The following is a 20,354-nucleotide window of genomic DNA, read 5'->3' on the forward strand; positions in this document are numbered from 1 at the left end:
ATACCTGACACTTGGGGTGTAATGCTGCCCTTTGATCTTACTCAGGTTCTCTAATTTCACCTTTATGTCCACTGATTTCAGATTGAAAGTAGGTGGGGTTCACTGTCAGGGCAAGAAGCCAGGATGAGCGAAACCCAATTCAGGGGAGCGGCTGGCCACGAGCCTGGCAGTTCTGTCTGCATTTCAGGATCTGGGGCTAGAGGTACCCTGAGGAAAGGTGATGGGGTCCCCATCTTTACTCAGGTGACATGGTTATCTCCAGCGGGGTCCTAGGGCCCTTGGTGGGGGCATCCCAGGGCCCCATGCCGATGAGTGGGAACCAAGCACTGGGGAAATACATCTGGGAGGCAGGAGCCCATGAGGATGGACGAAAATACCACAGGAGTATGGGCCACATGGATGGTAAAGACTCACGGGTAAAGGAAAGCTTTGTAGCTCCCGGCTCAGCTGTCTGTAGACAGCACCACTTGGCGCAGGTGTGCCCCTTTCCTCAGGTTCTCAACTCTCTTTTCCAGATTGTGACCATCTTGGCAAACATGTCTGTCCTGGAGCAGTGTGCCTCTGACATCATTCAGGAGAACGGTATGTCTTTCTGGCAGTGTGCGCGTGGCACGGATTATGTGGCTGTAAAGGACCACGTGCCTCTGTGTTTGTGTGAAGGCTTGTGTGTGTGTACATGTGTGCCTGTGTGTCTCCACAATTACATGAGTGCGTGTGTGTGTGTGTGTGTGTGTGTGTGTGTGTGTACAGCTGGGCCAACATGTAATGTTTCTTTGCTTTTGATGGGCTTTAATTCTAGTGGGAGACAGAAAATGAACGAAAAGATAGAGAACGGCGGATGATGATAGTGGCATGCAGGCAATACAGCAGCAGGGAAGGGGGTAAAGTAGACCCAAGGTGAGGGGTTAGCGGTTGCTAATTTAACTAGGTGGTGAAGGGAAGACAACTATTTCGTTATGATCCAAAAAGTAAAAATCGATTCTTGCCAGAGGATGCAGAGAGCCTCCTTAAGTTCAAGTTTGGACTTTAAGTCATTCCTATCACATTGGATTTGGCCTCACTTAGAGAGCTGATGTGCCTGAGGAGGGTGTGGGTGGGGGAGTAGGTCAGGGCAAGCCTGATCCCCGGACCCCTCACCGGAGATCGTCACTACCCCACCCGCTCCCCTGCTCCCACCTTGTGCCGAGGGGGCCACGAAGTCCAGGTGAGGTGGGCCAGGTTTCCTTGGCCAGGAAGCAGACCTGCACAGGCTCTGCTGGAGGATGGGTCTGCTGCCTTGCAGCTGGGAGCAAAGAGTGGCGAGGGCTTCCTGTGACTGGGAAATAAGGGAGCAATTAGCAACCGGTTGGAAACCAGAGACGCTAATGAGGACGAGTGAGCTGAGAGCCCGGGGCCAGCTGTTTCTGCTCTTGTTAAACCCCCTTCTCCCAGGTTGCCCCGCTGTTTTAACAAACACACACGTTCCCCATCCCCCATCCCCCTATGACTAATTGAAAGACATCATTTTGTGTTAATTTTATGTGCTTGAGCTAATAATGAAAAACTTCACCGAGCCAGCTGAGGCTGAGAGGCTGAGGGGTATCATTCCCGGCCTGTTCCTGCTGCACTCAGAGCCTCCTCAAGGTCAAGTGGTCAGCAGTAGTGGGTGTCCAGAGGCCTGTGGGGTTGGGATTGGAATATGTGGCCACTATAGAGGGTTTTATGGTTTACAAAGGGCTACTGACTGGCTCATTGAGACAACAGTTAGAGACCTCCTACATTGTTCCGAGCAAATGAACACAGAGATAAATCCTTGGCTTTGTCCTGGGAGGAGAGCCCAACTCGGCAAAAGTGATAACATGAAAAAGTGTGAAATCGACAATAAAATAATGCGGCAGAGGGATGGATGGCATAGTGGCTGAGACCGTGAAAACTGGAAACACACCGGGTTTGAATCCTGGCCCCGTAATTTACTAGCTATATGACCTCTGCATTTCCATCTGCAGAATGGGAGTGTACCTACCTCATAGGATAACGTGAGGATTAATATAAAGTTTGTCAGAAGAGTATCTGGCACACAATGGGGACTGTGCTGAGTGCATCTGCTCTTTTGGTGCAGATCAGTCTCAGGGGGCTCAGCTGAAGAGCATTTGAGGGAGAGACAGTACAAAGTGGGGCATAACTGGAGGGATCAGCAGTGTTGGTGATGCAGCCAGGGCCCCCTGGAGCTGAGTGAGATCCTGTGAGCTGGACCGGGCAAGCACTGTTGTGAGGACTGGGCTTTGAAAGGCAGTCCTCTTACCAGGATGCATGAGACTCTCGCATGCGTTGGCCTGAAGCCTGGTGATTTTGTCTCTGTCCTGCCCTGAACTCTGCGTGAGTGTTGGTCAGGGGGGCTGCACGAAGGAGGCCATCCTGGCAAGTCAGGCACTGTGGCTGCTGTCCTCCTTATGCTGGGAGGCAGGCCAGGGCAGCCCAAGCTCTTACCTGTCAATCCACTGACATTAGTATCCCTCTTTTGGCTTCTCCCTCAGGGCCTGGGGCTGAGCTGGAGAGGATGTTGGGGAGCGAGCATGGTGTTGGGGGGGCTGGTCTCTGAAGTTGTAACCCCCAACTCTTAGGCAACTGTTCTGGCATTGAGCCTCGCCAGAACTTAGGAAACACAGTCCGGATTTTCCTAGGCAGCCCCAATTTGATAGCATCCTATCTTTTTCTAGATAAGACTTACAAAGTATACATTTAAAGGAAACTTGGATTTTATGAATATGAAATGAATACCTTCATATTCAAGAATACCTTCACATTCATTCATTTGATATTTATTCAACAAAGATTTGAGCAAAGCACTATTCTTAGATACTTTAGATATTTCCATGCAGGAAACGGGCACAAATCTTTACCCCCTGGAGCTTACCTGCTAGTGTGAGAAACTCTTTGATTCTTTGTCGGGTTCCAGGTGCAAAGTGCAGGGTGGGAAAATGGCTTCTTTATGGGAACCTTAACCAGGAGTTAGTAAAATTTCCTAAGCTTGTGGCTCTTCCCAAAGTTGTCACCTTGGTATCTCCTGTTCATGTGCCCACAGGCCATAACATACATACCTCAGGACATTCACAATCATGACCGTGTCTTAGGAACATTGTGGGCATAGGGAGCCTGAAGACTATGTTCCGTTCAGTGGTCTGGGAGAGGGTTTGGAAGAGAAGTACCTTGCCCTAAGGTTAGAGTGTGTGTTGGCAGAGGTAATAGAGGCAAAAGGTAGGCCTTCTGGGTCCCTTGAGCCTATAGGAAGGAGAAATGGGTCACTTACAAATCTCACCAGGAAGAGAAATGGCCCCTCCTCAGGACTGAATAATCTCAGGGCCATACCTAAGTAACTTATAGCCCCTGTGCATTGAGATCCAAGGGAGTTAGAAATTACATCTGGTTCAAGTAAGATTCAGAGGGGCATGTGGCTGAGGTCCTAGACTGCAACCAACTTCTGTGTGAACTTGGGAAATTACTTTCTCTCTCCAGACCTCAGGTGCTCTTCTGTGAAATGGAGGGGAAGGACAGGTAGTGCCAGATCTCCAAAAACCCTCTGGCTCCACGGTCTAAGGCAGAGGTCACAAACTTAGATGCCTGTGGACCCAGACAAGTAACATAAATGGATGATATAGGCTCAGCAGGGACTGGACCAATCCTATTTAAAGTAGCAAGCTTATAATAAGTTTTAGCAAATTGTTGTCATGAAGAAATGTGGACCCAATGTCAGGTCAGGAGGGGATTTTTTTTAGAAACTGACAATCTGGATTTTTATGGAAACCTTCCAATTTTCATAAGAGCGAAATTAAAAAAAATTTAGACACTGTATGGAGCAACAAAAGAAAGCAAAAATACATCTGTGGGCCACGTCTGGTTTGAGTTCTAAGCTGGCCCGTGCCTCTGGGTGCAGGGAAGGGGGTGTGACCTGGGGCAGTTAGGATGTCCCGTAGAAGATGGACTTTTACTACAGCCTGCAGGATGGGAATTCTTTAGATGGAGCATGTGAGGGAAAAGGACCTGCCATGCAGAAGAATTAGGTGACAAAGGCATGGAGATGGGAGTGAATGTGGATTTGGGTTTGTGGGACGATCAGCAGATAGATCTGGTTTCAGGAGAGGGTGGTAAGGCTTCTCAGCTACCCAAGTTCAGGGCTAAAGCTCTCAGTCTAACTACCTACCCTCCTTCGGGGCTGGATCTATTGCTTATCCAGCCCAGGTTTGGGTCACGTCCCACGGAGGACTCGTCATCTCTGGACCAATCTCAGATACAGCTGCCTCAGAAGCGAAAGAGTGAGGGAATAATCAGGTTACCTGAGTTCTGATACCAGCCCCCCGACTACTAACTGTGGGACCCTGGAAAAGAGACTTCACTTCTCTCTGGGCCTCAGAGTGAATTATATTAGTACCTAGTTCATGAGACTATTGGGAGACTATTAGGGGATCGTGCATTTATTGGGCATTTAGTGCAGCATCACACATGTAATAAAAGCTCAGAAAATAGCATTTGAAAAATCAAAAGGGATGTCCTCCTGATGTCCCTTCTAAGTATAGTGACTTAGTACATGGAATCAGAGATATCTCCAGGGCAGAAGGAGTAAAAGATGTGGCCTTGTCCAGCTTCCTTTCTGTGGTTGAGACCCCCTAAGTCTCAAGCTTTTGCAGCCATCCATGCAGCTGGCCCCGGGACGGGGCGCGGGGGGAGAGGCTCCTTGCTGGGGCAGGTACCAACTGTTCATTTTCTCCTGCCCAGGGGTCCAGCTTATCATGGGCATGCTGTCCGAGAAGCCAAGGTCTGGAACCCCTGCCGAGGTGGCGGCTTGTGAGCGAGTCCAGCAGAAGGCTGCCGTGACCCTGGCCCGTCTCAGCCGAGACCCAGCTGTGGCCCGGGAGGCCGTGCGGCTGAGCTGTAAGTGCTGTGGTGGGGAGGCGGGCTTGGGGATGGGAGCACTCCTGATTTCATGGTGACGACAGATGACTCAGAGCAAAGGGGGGGCTGAGGTGAGCCTCGCTCTCTGGGTGCCAGAAAACGCTGTGATGGGGGCCCAGGGTGCAGCCCCTCATCTAGCTTGTAAGTGGGGCTGAAGCTAGAGAGGAGAGGGGCCTAGAGAGGCTAACAGTGGATAAAAAAGCAATTCACATGCAGACTGCCTGCCAAGGACCCTATTCTTTTACTCTCATTCCTTTTCTCATTCATTCGCTTATTCAGTTATTCACTCCTCATTTGTTGACTTACCCTTCGATTAGTCTGTTCACTCATTAATTCATCCTTTGGTTCATTCATTAACTCACTCATTACTTGATTTATTTACTTTTAAGCCATGTGTTCCTTCAGTTAGTCACATTTACCCAACTCATATTCTCGGAGTGCCCACTCTGTGCCAGACTCTGTTCCGAGCGCTAGGTATATCGCATTGACCTGACCACAGGGGCTTACAACCTGGTGGGGTGGCAGATACAGAAAGAAAAATATGCACTTGAATGCCATAAAGCAGTGTTCAAAGCATGTCTGTGGCACGTCTGGCCCACAGCGGAGGTAGCTCACATTTATCTGGGTGGGTCGAAGAATGTTTTAGCAAGGTGAGTCTTCAGCTGTAGGTTGAGGCATTATTCCAATATGATGGTTGAGAAAGGGTGCTCCAGGCAGAGGCATGAGATTAGCCATGGCATTGTCACCTATCATGTAGATATACCTGGCGAACGGCAAGAGGTGGTCCTGGGTTCTGGCTCCAGAAAGACTTATCCAGCCCAGGTTTGGGTCACGTCCCACGGAGGACTCATCATCTCTGGACCAATCTCAGATACAGCTGCCTCAGAAGTGAAAGAGTGAGGGAATAATCAGGTTACCTGAGTTCTGATACCAGCCCCCCGACTACTAACTGTGGGACCCTGGAAAAGAGACTTCACTTCTCTCTGGGCCTCAGAGTGAATTATATTAGTACCTAGTTCATGAAACTATTGGGAGACTATTAGGGGATCGTGCATTTATTGGGCATTTAGTGCAGCATCACACATGTAATAAAAGCTCAGAAATAGCATTTGTGGAAGATAAACCTGCAGAATGTATCTGTACACTTTTTATTAATATCTTCTGAGTTAGCTTTTCGTTTTGTTTTTGTTTTTCAGAGTTTGTCAATTTACATCAAAAGCAATTTACATTGAAAAACAAAGTCTGATTCTTTACCTTTCCTCTGTAAAGGACTAGGGACCATTAACCTCCCCAATCTGTAGTTTTCTGTAATTTAAGCCGCATTGTATTTTCTGACTGAAATAGGCAATCGGGGAAAAAATGGCATTGGGAAGTCCCACTGATAACAATGGAAACATTAAATATAGTTCTGGAAAAATCAGAATTACTTACACAGGAAGTTACGTTCTGTTGCACTTTGACTAAGCTCAGGGTCTGTGGCTGTCCCTGACCAGGGACTATTCACATTCAAGGGGACAGAAAGTTTCCACTACAAGCTCCTCCAGGTGGGTTCAGCCCCCTTTCCCCAGCCAGTTGGTGAGCTGGTGGGGTCCTGGAGCTACCTGCCTCTATAGCGCCCCGTGCAGAGGGCTGTGTGAGGGAGGGGGGCACCTCTGGGTCAGGTCTGGCCAGGCCTGTCCCCTTCCTGGGCATGACATTCTCATGCGTCTCACACAGGTATGTCCCGGCTCATCGAGCTCTGCAGATCGCCCTCTGAGAGGAATAGCAGCGATGCTGTGCTTGTGGCTTGCCTGGTGAGTTCTCAGTATTCCTCCGCTCCCTCCCTGGGCTTTGGGATTGCAGACCAAGGGCCAGGAGAACTGGTGATGCCTTGGTTGGCTTAAGTAAGCCATGAGACTTCTCTGCGCCCAACTTTCCTCTTTAAAATGGCGATAAAGGTGTTTCGCTTCATTCATAAAACTGGTAAGAAAATTATATTAGGTCATATATGTGAAAGATGGGGAGTTGGGGAACCCCCCCACTCATACTTTTAGTAATCATAAACCTTTGAGTTTTTGAGGAGTCTTAACAGCAGATCAATACCAGAGTGGCTGGTGGGCAGAAGGCTAGGTGGTGTTGGTAATGCCATGGTGTGAACTGGAATGGGAACTAGGGGATGGATGTTTCCTGCCTGTTCCCAAAGGGGCATTGTGAGGAAAGCCTTCCTTCCTCTTGGACAGAGCCCCTTTGCTGGCACTCTTCCAGCTTTCTAGCTCCCCTGTCTTTTGTGGAGTAGGACTGGAGGTGGTAGGACAGAACAGAAAGTGTGATTCACCAGGATCTTCAACCTGAACCCAACAAGGGCATCTTGGGAGGTCCCCACCCAACTTCTCCTTGCTGTTTGGGTCCACCATGAAAGAATAAACCATACCAGATGGGAATGCATGCCTAGTCTCTATATTCCTCCCTGCTGGGGCTCCACTGAATCCCAAAGCAGAGCAGCTTCCAGCTGGAAGCCAAAGGGAACAGGGAAGCCATTGTATAAACAGGCCATTTGACTTTCAGAAGGGAGTGCCAGATTCTTGGTTGGTCCTCAGAGAATGCAAGGGGGAAGCGATGGATCTGAAGACCCTTCAAGCTGTTTCACAGTAAAACCCCCTCCTCACCCCATCATTTTTTAGACTGAGCTCTTCTCATTTCTGGGAGCATCATATTGTCATAGAGACAGCAGGGCATTACAGCCAGACACATCCATCTTGGTTTTGCCATTAATGAGCTGTGTGACATTGGGTGGGTCACTAAGTGGTTATAAATCTTAGTCAATAAATATTTACCAAGTGGTTCTATGTGCCATGCACACTTCTAAGCCACGGAGATATGGCTGTGGGGGGAAAAAAGAAGACAAACATCTCTGCTCTCATGGGGCTTTGATTCTGATACATGCAGAACACCCTTAACTTTTTTGTGCCTTGGGCAATCTGGTAAAGCTTCTGTTTCCCTTCTAAGAATAATGTTTCAAATGCATAACCCAAAATATATAGAATTAAGAAGGAAACCAATTCTATTAAAATAATTATTAGAGTATTTATATATATGGTATATTAATATACATACTTTTAATTAACACATTAAATAAGAGATAGCAGTGGGTCTAATGAGTATTGTAACCTTGACTAGCAAGGAGCATAAATGATATTTGAAGGTACCTCCAACAAGTGTACGGGGATATGAAAGGATCTGTGATTTTTATTGGTCCACAAGTCATAGGAATTGCTGAGACTTTGTGGTTGGTTGCTGCATTCACAACTGAAGGAGAGGCTGAGTTTCAGTTGGAAGTTAATAAGCGTAATGATGTGATTTTTTCCTCCAAGTTCACGGGCCTTCTGAATTCTGTCTGGCTTAGTGCGTCAAGTGGAGAGAGTTAATGCCGGGCAAACCCAATCATTGGCCCCAACTACCATTATCTCCACAACTCGGGAAGCCCACAGGTGCCCAGCACTACAAGGCCCTGAGGCAATGGTGGGAAACCAGAAAGCTCCATTCATATATGTGGGCTTGTCACAATTCCTTTTCCATTTTTATTATTAGTTTGAAGTGAAATACACAGAAGGGCTTGGCTACCATCATCAATCACTTGAAGGACTTTCCAGTGGAAAAAGGATGACATTTCTCACCGAGGATGGGTCGTTGGATGCTGAAGAGAGCCCCTCCCTCCCTAATCCACCCTCCTTGTGGTTGCTGGGCTAATCCTAATATTACAATCAAGACACTAACACGATCAGCCCTTCCATGGTTCTCCATTATCTATGGCCTACTGTCTGGCTCCAGCATACCCCTGGGGGCCTACAGGCCCTGTCCAGCTTGTCTAGACCAGAGTCCTGTGAGCCACTATGACACTGTGCCTTGGCCCTCGTCCTAAGCAGATGCCCTTTCTATAGCTTTGCCAGCAGCCTCCTCAATCTCGGACCAAAATCCCTCTCCTCTATGGAGTGTCCTGGGAGGCATCTATGGCTCAAAGACAGGATGCACCTGGACCTGCTGGCTTAGATTTTTTTTTCTTCAGTAGGAAGAAGGTTATGTTATCCAGTGTACCTGGTGTTCTAAGGGGAGGCTCTTGGAATTCAAATACAGGCCTGTCTAATGCTGAAGGTCTTGACTTCTTGGCCAGACCATCTTGTTTTCAGTCATGTTTCTCCCCCATGTCTAATGGCCCTGGTCTTGCCACCTTGGCTCATGGCAGGTATTTGTATTTCTCTCCCTCTAGTCTGGAACTTTCCTAGGGATGGGGCCCTTTTCCAGGTCTTAGTATCTCCATAGGACATTGGGTTTGTTCACTGTTTTTTGCCTGCCTGAGGGACTGGTAGTCTTGTCTGCCCACCCTTGGGCCCCAGAATTGGAGGGTGTTCTTGGTTTGGCTCCCAGAAGGGGCTCCACATTGGAGTGTGGTCCCCTGGCTGCTGAGATGGGGGCTGCCAGAAGCCTGGCCTGGCAGATGGAGTTGGAGGCTACCTCTCCTGCCCTCCCCAAGGCCTTCTTCTCAGCTTCAAAGTCTCTCTTCAGGTGGAAGGAGGACATTTCAATTATCATGTCCCACATCTGGGAAAGTGGCAGTGCAGATTGCCTTTCGCAAACAGAATTGATTTTTCCTTAATGAGACGGCTGTCAGTGGGCTGCTGGGCTTGTTTAATGCTTGGGTGTTTTCAGACTGTCTGGGAATGAGATCCTGGGATGACTGGCTGTTAACCCTCTGAGGGAAGCAGAGATGCAAAGAAAGGCTTCAGAAGGCTGAAGGGTCCTTTGAGCCCCAGGACACTGAGGAGGGGGTGCTCAGGGTTGGTTTGGGTTCTTGTCCTGCAGTCTTCCTGGGAACCCTGGGAAGATGAGGGTGTTTATTTGCCTTTGTGTTTTCTCAGGTCTATTTCTAGTTCACCCCTTCTTTTCCTCTCCCCCCGTCTCCCTTCTCCCATTTTCCCTCTTCTCTCTCATGTTATTTTTTGCTTTTCTCTCCTCTAGATGTTGCCTCCTTTCTCAGGTTTCTTTTCTATCTCTCCTTCTTTCCTTTTCCCGCCTTCTTTTATCCCCTTAGTCCTCTCCACCAACTCCCTCCTCTGCCTCCCTTGCCGGCTCCTCCCCTGCTCCTACCTCCATCCTATTATCCCCCCACCCCCTGGGCTCTCTCTCTTTTTCTTTGTCACCATTTCTGTCTCTCTCCATCTCCCTCTCATGCTTGATCTCTTTTCTTTACAAGTTCATCTCTGTCTCTCTGTTTTATTTTATTTATTTATTTTAAAAAATTTTTTAAATGTTTTATTTTTAAGACAGAGAGACAGAGCATGAGTGGGGAGGGGCAGAGAGAGAGGGAGACACAGAATCTGAAGCAGGCTCCAGGCTCTGAGCTATCAGCACAGAGCCCGATGTGGGGCTTGAACTCACGAACTGTGAGATCATGACCTGAGCTGAAGTTGGATGCTTAACCAACTGAGCCACCCAGGTGCCCCTGTCTCTCTAACTATTCCTTCTTGTTCCATTTCTATGTTGTCTCTCTTTCTCTATTTTCTTCTTGTACCTCATTCTCTCTCCTTATGAGTCTGTTTTCTCCCCATTTCATCTTTCTTTGTCCTTTCCTGTCTCTTGCTTTATTTTTACCCCTGATGATGTAAAATACATCAATGGCCTCGTAGCCTCCTCTCCTGAAGATTTCTGTTTCCATCTTTGTGCCTTTTTTATACTAATGGAGTGATTTCTCCTAATTGGAGCCAAGAGGAATCAGAAAGTGCTATGGAGTTCAGCCTCTTTATTTTTTTTTTTTAAGTTTATTTATTTATTTTGAGAGAGAGAGCGACAGAGTGTGTGCAGGGGTGGGGGAGGGGTAGAGAGAGAATCCTAAGCAGGCTTTGCGCTGTTAGCCTGGAACCGATGCCGGGCTCAAACCCACAAAGTGTGAGATCATGACGTGAGCTGAAATAAAGAGTCGGATGCTTAACTGACTGAGCCACCCAAGCACCCCTCAGCCTCTTTAGTCGTTAGGGGCAATCACACCCCAGGAGAGGCAGGACGCACTAGTGAGAGACTCCTGTAGTCTACTTCTTGTCACTAGGTTTCAGACCCTTCTCACTTGCATAGAGACACATGTCCCTTTTTCTTGATCCAGCTTAGACCTGGCAGCACCTGTTTGTCCAACAGCCACCCTAAGCCTTCCTCTCTTTTCACCAGCTTGGTGGTTTCTCAGCAATAGGTATAGGTAACGAGCTCTCTGCCTGCCTTGGACTCAACGTAATAAGCCAGTGTCCTGGGCTTGCAGCATCCTGCCTGTGTGTATGGGTATGAGGGTCCTGGAGTGGGACTGCCGTGCAGTCTTGGGAAGGCCCCTTTCCCTCACTGAGCCTTTGTCTCCTTATTTCCAAGCTGAAGATCATGATACTTACCTTGTAGTAGTATCCTGTAGGGATTAAATGAAATACTATGTGTAGATACTCCCTTGCTATTCCATTTATTTATTCATTCATTCATTCATTCATTCATCCATTCATTCATTCATTCTCTTCTGCCATTCCAGGTATTCTCCTCTCTTTGTTTCCCAACTTACACTCTCGCCTTGTTGTGTACAGGTATAAGAGGGAAGGTATTAATATGCATTGAACACTTAGTACACACTGCCTCAGCTGACCGGTAAAGAGGTCTAGCTAGGTACACAGGCTACACTTACAGCTTCAGGTTGCTCTAGTGATAGAATTCGTTTTTTAAAGCACTTATTTTGTTTTGTTTTTAATTTTTTTAATGTTTATTTACTTTTGAGAGAGACAGAGACAAAATGTGAGTGTGTTAGGGGCAGAGAGAGAGGGAGACACAGACCTGAAGCAGGATCCAGGCTTCGAGCTGTCAGCACAGAGCCCGACGCAGGGCTCGAACTTACGAACTGTGGGATCATGACCTGAACCTAAGTCGGATGTTCAACCGACTGAACCACCCAGGCGCCCCTTCATTTTTTTTTTAACAAATATTTATTGAGCCCTGTACCAAACCTTGTTCTACCTGCTATAGATACAGAGAAAAATAAAAGAGTCTCTATCTTTGAGGAGCTCAGAGTCTAGTGTGGGAGACAAACACCTACAAGCCAGTTGCAGCCACGGGTGAGAAGGTTGAGGTCAGCCCAGGGGCTGTGGATGCACAGAGGAAGGAGGGGCTGTCTCTGTTTCAAGGACTCTGGGAAGGTTTCACAGAAGAGGTGATGGTGGGCCATACCTCACAGGATCAATGCACCTGCTGGCTAGAAAAGAGTGGAAGGGTGGAGAGGGACTTTGAGCTGAGCAAGGTCACACGGGCATAAAACAGGATAGTTTGCTCAGGGAGGAGTGAAATGCCCAGCGTATGGGGGCCTGGGCCGTGGTGTACATTCTGTCCCCACTCCTCCTACTCATCTCCATCTTGGTGGCAGACTCTCCTTCTCCTTCAGCTTTATGACCTTCCTTCCTCTCTCTTCTCCCACTTCCCCATCCCATGATGCTTTGTCGGAACTTTGCTGAATTTATGGCTAAATAAATAGTCCTTGCTATTCTCAGGCTACTCTAGGGACCTGGAAGCAAGGCTGTTATTCCACTGCTGCTTCTGGTAGATATGGTCTCTAGCATGAACAAATCTTGAGCTTCAATATGTCAGTAAGTTGAGCAGGTTTTTTAAATGGGAGATCTTTGGAATAACCAGATTCCTAAGGTGATTGAAAAACCAAAGTGGCAAGACCATTATTAAGATCATGAAGGCTTTCAGATGACATCCACCATAATGACCAACATGCCAATGACACCGGATGACCAAGTGATAAGGTTACTGTAGTGACCAGGTAACCAAAAGGACTATATGACTAAGGTGTCAGGTGACCAAGGTGATGATTAGCTCAAATTGACTAATAAATGAGCTACTTGTACTTCCCAGGACCGTTGAAGGAAATACATGCACCTGAGCAGAGCCTGGTCTGACCTGCGTCATTTCTTCTGTTTCTCTCTAGGCTGCTCTGCGTAGACTGGCTGGAGTTTGCCCGGAAGGCCTCCAGGACTCCGACTTCCAGCAACTGGTCCAGCCCCGGCTTGTGGACTCTTTCTTACTCTGCAGCAACATGGAGGAGAGCTTTGTGTAGGAAGGGTGGGAGAGGAAAGCCATTTGGCCCCCTTCTCATGCCCCCTCTGAGTACATTCCTGCGATCAACCTGAGTACCCGTCAGCTCCCTCACCTCTTTATTTATACTTAATTTATTTTTTACATGAAATGGACAAGGGCTAAATACTCTAGTAACATCAGGCAGTCTGTGGTCCTAGGAGTCTTTTTTGTTTTTATTTTTGACTTCTGTGACTTTTCAGTTGCAGATGTTGAAATGCATAGTGACTAATATGGCAGACTGTCATGGGCGATTTCCCTTCATCTTGCTTTCTCTATTTTCACTATGTAACCTTGCCTCACTTTTCCTCCACTTTGGAACCAGGGTATGCTAACTGCCCAGCAGTCTTTTGGCTTTTTTTCTTTTTAAGTTGGCTTGCTCCTTTCTAAAAGATTTTAAATAAATTTCATAGTTGGACAGAACACACTAGAAGGAAAGCTTTATTCTATACTAAATGAAATCATACGAAATGTGTCTTGTGTTTTCAGATTAAATTACATCTTAGACTTAAGTTCTTAATTCCTACGGTTTCATGTCACAAAATCTTTTCCAACTATTAAAACTCCATAGAGAGTCGTATTGTTTTCATAAGCGCACGAATGGGTCAAATTCTAAGGGGTTTAGTGAGAAGCCAAAGAGATTTCCAAAGTCCCCAGAAACTCAGTTTCCTTAGGCTTTTTTGCTCTTGTGTAACTTCCTGGTGAGTAGGCTCCTCAGAGGAGGTGTTAGTAAATGATACCTTTTCAAAAGTATACTTTAAAGTAGTGGTGTGCTACATCTTGCTCATACCAGCTTGCAAGCGACAATTGTGAGAATTTGCCCCCAGTTCTGCATTCAATGGTCTCATTTTGGTAGCTCGAAATTGGTAATGGTGGGAGTATTCGTACCACAGAAATTAGATGATGTTATAATTCAGAGCTTTTTGTTTTTGTTTTTAAGAACTGGTTTATCCATCTCATTGCTTGAAAGTATCTGTAAATCCTTCTGAGAGGTTTAATATCATCGTATTGTGATATGATTTTATACAATTCAAGAAACATTTCTTGAACTCATATTACTATTCTATCGAGTTAACCTAATGTATCATGTCCTGAGCTAAGCATTTCACATGTATTATCTCACTTATTTCTGATAAGAATCACGTAAGACGTCACTATATTATTAAATTACTGTCCAAGATCACTAACTAGTAAGTGGTACCAGCATCTGAACCCAGAAATATCTATTACCAGAGCCTTTGGTCTGAAATCTTATGCTCTTAGAGAACGGTGATGTCAGGGGCTTTCTACCTAAAATGATGATGAAGAAAATGGTGATAATCATAGTAATAGAAAACACTTGTACAATATTTACCATGTGCCAAGCACTTTTTATATCATTTTATATATCCTTATCAGTATACATTAATAGTTATTGCTATATATGATTTATTCAGTCATTATGCAACTCTATGAGGTAGGTATTATACCCATCTTACAGATGAGAAAACAGAGGAAACTCATTTTTCACAGTTGACCATGGAGCTGAAGTAGCAAGTAAATGGCAGGCCCTGGAGTCAGACCAAGGTCTTCTGAGTGCTGATACCAAGCTTCAACTTTCAGGAAAAAGAAGGAATACGATTACAAACATTTTTTTTTTAATGTTCACTTGTTTTTGAGAGACAGAGAGACAGAGCGTCTCTGAGCAGGGGAGGAGCAGAGAGAGACGGAGACACAGAATCCGAAGCGGGCTCCAGGCTCTGATTGTCAGCACACAGCCCGATGTGGGGCTCGAACTCACAAACCGTGAGATCATGACCTGAGCCAAAGTCGGTTGCTCAACCAACTGAGCCACTCAGATGCCCCAGGAACAAGATTTTTGATATATCTCACTGAGTTATGCAAATTATCCAAATGTTGACACCTTTCATCATATGATAACGAATTTGATTAATATCATTCCTGATGTCTTCATCGGCTTGAAAGCTCAAATTTTATCATTGGCAACAAATACTGTCAGTTGTTTCCCTTGAGGAAACAAGCTCACTTTGTTTGTTTTTGTGACGATGTCTGCCAAATACTTCAGTCTCGGTAACCATAGTTTTTCTGTCAATTATTTTCTCAAGTGAAAATATTCTTCCATGGGAAGTAATGAGTTCCCTTTGCAATTCAAACAATCACACAAGTGCTTTTTTCTTGAAACTGACACCCATCCTAGTTCAGCCCGCAGCGGAAGTGCCTTAAGTGAAATTCTCATGCCAGCACTCAGACCATGAAAAGAAGACACCTCCTAAAGGGTCAGTATTTAACTGTTCACCATTTTTTACTACCTCATCAGGGATATTTCTAAGTGAAATTGGTAGTTGAAAGTGGAGGCAGTAATGAATACGATGAGTATAAGAATGGCCTGGTGCTACCTTGATCGTACTAAGGTACAATTTTGCCTACCATGGCTTTCGCACAATTAGTACAAGTATCAACAAGTGACGAAAGGTAAACACATGATACTGAAGAAGAACAAAATTGGAAGACTGACACTACCTGACTTCAAAGCTTTCTGCAAAGCTACTGCAATCAAGACAGTGTGGTATTGGTACAAGAATAGACAAATAGATCATGCGGACAGAATAAAAGCCTAGAAATACACCCCCCCCAATATAGTCAATTGATCTTTGACGAAGGAGCAAAGACAATAAAGTGGAACAAAGATACTCTTTTCAACAGATGGTCCTGGAATAACCGGACACCCACATGCAAAAAGAAACAAAGAAATCTAGACACAGATTATATCCTTCACGAAAATGAATTCCAAATGGATCACACAGCTAAATGTAAAACACAAAAGTATAAAACTCTTAGAAGACAATATAGGAGAAAATTGAGATGGCTTTGGGTGTGATGATGATGGCTTTTTAGTTACAACATCAAAGTCATGATCCACGAGAGAAATAATGGATAAGCTGGACTTCATTGAAATCAAAAACTTCTGCGACAGACAATGCCAAGAGAATGAGAAGACAAGCCAAGACTGGGAGAGAATTCTGTGAAAGACACATTTGGTAAAGGCCCGTTCTCCAAAATGCACAAAGAACTCTTAGAATTTGACAATAACAAAATAAACAGCCTTATTAGAAAATGAGCCGAAGACCTGAACAGATGCCTCAGCAAAAAGGTGTGTAGATGACAAGTAAGCAAATTAAAAGATGCTCCATATCATGTCATAAGGAAATTCAAATTACGACAGTGAGATACTACTACACGCCTATCAGAATGGCCCACATCTGGAACACTGACACCAATTCTGGCGAGGATGTGGAGAGCAGGAACTTTTGTTCATTGCTGATGGGAATGCAAATGGTACCAGTCACCTCACGAGGCAGTGTGGCGGTTTCTTACAAAACTAAACATACTCTTACCATACAATCCAGCATTCATGCACCTTAGTGTTTACTCAAAGGAGTTAAGACCATGACCACACAAAAACTTGCACATGGATGATCGTAGCAGCTTTACCCATAATTACCAAAACTTGGAAGTAACATGGCCTTCAGTAGGTAAGTTGATCAATAAATTAGTGTATCCAGACCATTGATGCTATTCAGCACTAAAAAGAAATGAGCTATAAACCCATGAAAAGACCAGGAGGAACTTTAAATGCATATTACTAAGTGAAAGAGGCCAATCTGAAAAGGTTATATATTGTATGATCCCAATTATATGACATTCTGGCAAAAACAAAACCATGGAGACAGTAAAAAGATCACTAGTTGTCAGGAGTTGGGGTGAGGATGGTGAACAGGCAGAGTGCAGGGGATTTGGGGGGCAGTGAAGATACTCTGTATGATACCATATGGTGGATACATGTTATTATACATTTGTTCAAACCCATGGAATGAAAAACACCAAGAGTGAACTCCAATGGAAACTGTGGACCTTGGGTGATAATGGTGCGTCAGTGTAGCCTTATCAAATGTGCCACTCTGGTGGAGGATATTGACAATGGGGAGGCTGCTTATGTGTGGGGACACGGTGTATGTGGGAAATCTCTGTACCTTCCCTCCATTTTGCTGTGAACCTTAAGCGAAACAAATGAAGTCTTAATAATAAAGGATAGGAAGAATGGAGAAGAAGAAGAAGAAGAAGAAGAAGAAGAAGAAGAAGAAGAAGAAGAAGAAGAAGAAGAAGAATAATAAAGGATAGGAAGAAGACCTAAGACTGAGGGAACCAAGAGCCTATTCAAAGGCGCTGGGACTCATGGCACAATGGAAGCTTCCACGTAAGATTCTGGGCGAGAGCGCTCTGCCTTGGGGGAATTGCAGCTCAGTCATGTCTTTCCTCTGGCTATATTCAACTTCGGAATAATTCCCGTACCTCTAACAATATCTTTTGTAACACCCACAAATGCATGCTGTTGCACAGAAGGGAAACTTTATTAATAAGCGAAAGAGGAGGAGGAAGAAAAAGAAGCTCGACACAAAGTAGAAAACTCAGGCCAAAGGCTGGGAGGGTCTTTTTTTTTGTTGTCTGTTTTTAAATCAGGTTATTCAGACAGACAGAACTTTTGAAAAAGAACGTTTGCAAGCGGAATGAAAGGGTGGCATCAGGCTGTGGATGGAATTTACAGTTAGAACCCGGTGATCTAGGAGAGCTCCATGACCTTCCTCTCTAGGCTGTAAAGGGTGGAGGCAGGAGGGCGGGACGCAGTCTCAGCTGATAAGACCCTCAAAGCCCCTGGATTGTCCAGCAGCCTGCAGCACAGACTGTGTGTTTGGCTGCATCTGTGACAGCTTCTGGGCCTCTGGGGCAGGGAATCCCACTCTGAGACTCAGAACAAGGGGGGTGGGGGGAAGGAGACTTTCTTCATAGCTCAGTGGCTCCACCTGAAGTCTGCCCCAAGGTCAGAGCTGGTGCTGATCCGATTTAGTGAGTGCTTTCTGCAGGCAGTAAATGACGTGTATTAACCCTCCCAATTCTCACATTCGCGCATTAGTTATTGGTATTAATATTCGCATTTGCAATTACAGATGTGGAAATGAGGCTTGGAGAGGTTAAGTAATGTTGCCAAAATCGAATAATTAATACAGATGTGGGGACTGAAACCACACCTGTCTGACTTCAGACATTTATTAGGAGGAAAGCAGGCAGTCAGCACGAGTCACCTACGAGAAGGTAGATACAGTTCCGGACTTTCATAGAACCATAATCCTCCAGCGAACATACCATAAGGGTCTGCCTCAGGCTCAGGAAAGGAAAGTAAAAATGAGTAAGTGCTGGGATTACTTGTGATTTTGGTTGTCAATAAGCCAAAGCCCTTAGAAAAGCTGCAAAGCACACCGTGTAAAACAAATACGAGCTCCGCAACCTATCTCAGTTTGAATCCTGGTTCTACTGCTTCCTCACTGTGTGACTTTGGACAAGGCACATAACCTCTCTGTGCCTCAGTGTCCTCATCTGTAAGAGGGGAGAAGGATAGCATCTTAATCACAGAATTGTCAGAATTAAACGTGTTAAGACCTGGAAAGGGCTTAGAATAAAGCCTAGTGACAGATGTTTAAGAAATGTGGCCACAGCAGAAAACATGAATAGACACTTCTCTAAAGAAGACATCCAGATGGCCAACAGGCACATGAAAAGATGTTCAGCGTCGCTCCTTATCAGGGAAATACAAATCAAAACCACACTCAGGTATCACCTCACGCCAGTCAGAGTGGCCAAAATGAACAAATCAGGAGACTATAGATGCTGGAGAGGATGTGGAGAAACGGGAACCCTCTTGCACTGTTGGTGGGAATGCAAATTGGTGCAGCCGCTCTGGAAAGCAGTGTGGAGGTTCCTCAGAAAATTAAAAATAGACCTACCCTATGACCCAGCAATAGCACTGTTAGGAATTTACCCAAGGGATACAGGAGTACTGATGCGTAGGGGCACTTGTACCCCAATGTTCATAGCAGCACTCTCAACAATAGCCAAATTATGGAAAGAGCCTAAATGTCCATCAACTGACGAATGGATAAAGAAATTGTGGTTTATATACACAATGGAATACTACATGGCAATGAGGAAGAATGAAATATGGCCTTTTGTACCAACGTGGATGGAACTGGAGAGTGTAATGCTAAGTGAAATAAGCCAAACAGAGAAAGACAGATACCATATGGTTTCACTCTTATGTGGATCCTGAGAAACTTAACAGGAACCCATGGGGGAGGGGAAGGAAAAAAAAAAAAAAAAAGGACGTTAGAGTGGGAGAGAGCCAAAGCATAAGAGACTGTTAAAAACTGAGAACAAACTGAGGGTTGATGGGGGGTGGGAGGGAGGGGAGGGTGGGTGATGGGTATTGAGGAGGGCACCTTTTGGGATGAGCACTGGGTGTTGTATGGAACCAATTTGTCAATAAACTTCATATATAAAAAAAAAAAAAAAAAAAAAGAAATGTGGCCACAGTTGAAGTCCCAGATCCCACCTTTGCATGTATTCGGATTACCTGGTCCCTCTTGATAGTGCCTCATGTATAAACCCATAGTGTGTTAGAAACAGACTTTAATCCTGCAAAGGATGTAGGGACTAATCTAGTCCCATCTCTACATCCTACACTTAGGAGTAAAAAGACTGGTCTAGAATTACAGAGCAAATTAATGGAAGAGCTGGGACTTGGGTCCACGAAATAACAACTACTATCCTTTGTTGGAGAACCTGCTCTGTGCCAGGCACTGTAACATACACGACTTCACTGCATTTCTAAGACAACCGTGTTAAATAGCCTTTATTAATCCCTTTTTATGAATAAGGACTGAGGTTCAGAGAGACTTTACATCTTGCCCAATGCCATGTAACTGGTTACAGAAGAGAAGATCTAAGCAAAGACTATCTGGCACCCAAGCCATGATCATTCCACTTTGGGGCACGTGTGTTTTATTGCATCCACATACACGTAAGCTCAAACACCAGCTTGATTTTAAAAATATAAATACAATGTTTTGGCAAATTCTGAACTTTCTCTTTACTTGAAAAAAACAGTTTTCATTTTTAATTACATAATTGTTAAGCACAGATGCATGAGCTTAGTTATTCATTTGTTAAAATTACAATAATAGATATGAAGATTATTTCAGGGAGAAAGAGAATAGGAATGAGACAGTGAAATATAACTTAATCAAAATAGAAATCCTGGGCAGTTCCTGATCAATACCACCAACACCTCTAAAACAGCTACTCCTTCATCTAGTTTCAGAATAAAGCATCAAAGACAAATCAAAGTAGACACTCTGTGTTATTAATTCCATTTTAAAAGCAATGACAACCTTTGAAAACAATTGTTTTAA

The 20,354-nt window shown here is 45.2% G+C and overlaps 1 protein-coding gene across 1 annotated transcript in view; it reads left to right on the forward strand.

Annotated features, from left to right (window-relative positions):
- INSC (INSC spindle orientation adaptor protein) overlaps window positions 1-13,212 on the forward strand; it is a 129,514-nt gene extending 116,302 nt beyond the window's left edge. The window contains exons 10-13 of the mRNA XM_047071821.1: window positions 516-582; window positions 4,750-4,905; window positions 6,643-6,719; window positions 12,908-13,212. Of these exons, the coding sequence (XP_046927777.1) occupies window positions 516-582; window positions 4,750-4,905; window positions 6,643-6,719; window positions 12,908-13,036 (429 nt within the window). The 3' untranslated portion in view covers window positions 13,037-13,212. The remainder of the gene's footprint in view (window positions 1-515; window positions 583-4,749; window positions 4,906-6,642; window positions 6,720-12,907) is intronic.
- The last annotated feature ends 7,142 nt before the right edge of the window (window positions 13,213-20,354 follow it).

The sequence above is a fragment of the Lynx rufus genome, unplaced genomic scaffold (assembly GCF_022079265.1).
Source record: "Lynx rufus isolate CCGP_SWC_20201006 ecotype Redwood Valley unplaced genomic scaffold, mLynRuf1.p SCAF_9, whole genome shotgun sequence".
NCBI classification, from domain to species: domain Eukaryota; kingdom Metazoa; phylum Chordata; class Mammalia; order Carnivora; family Felidae; genus Lynx; species Lynx rufus.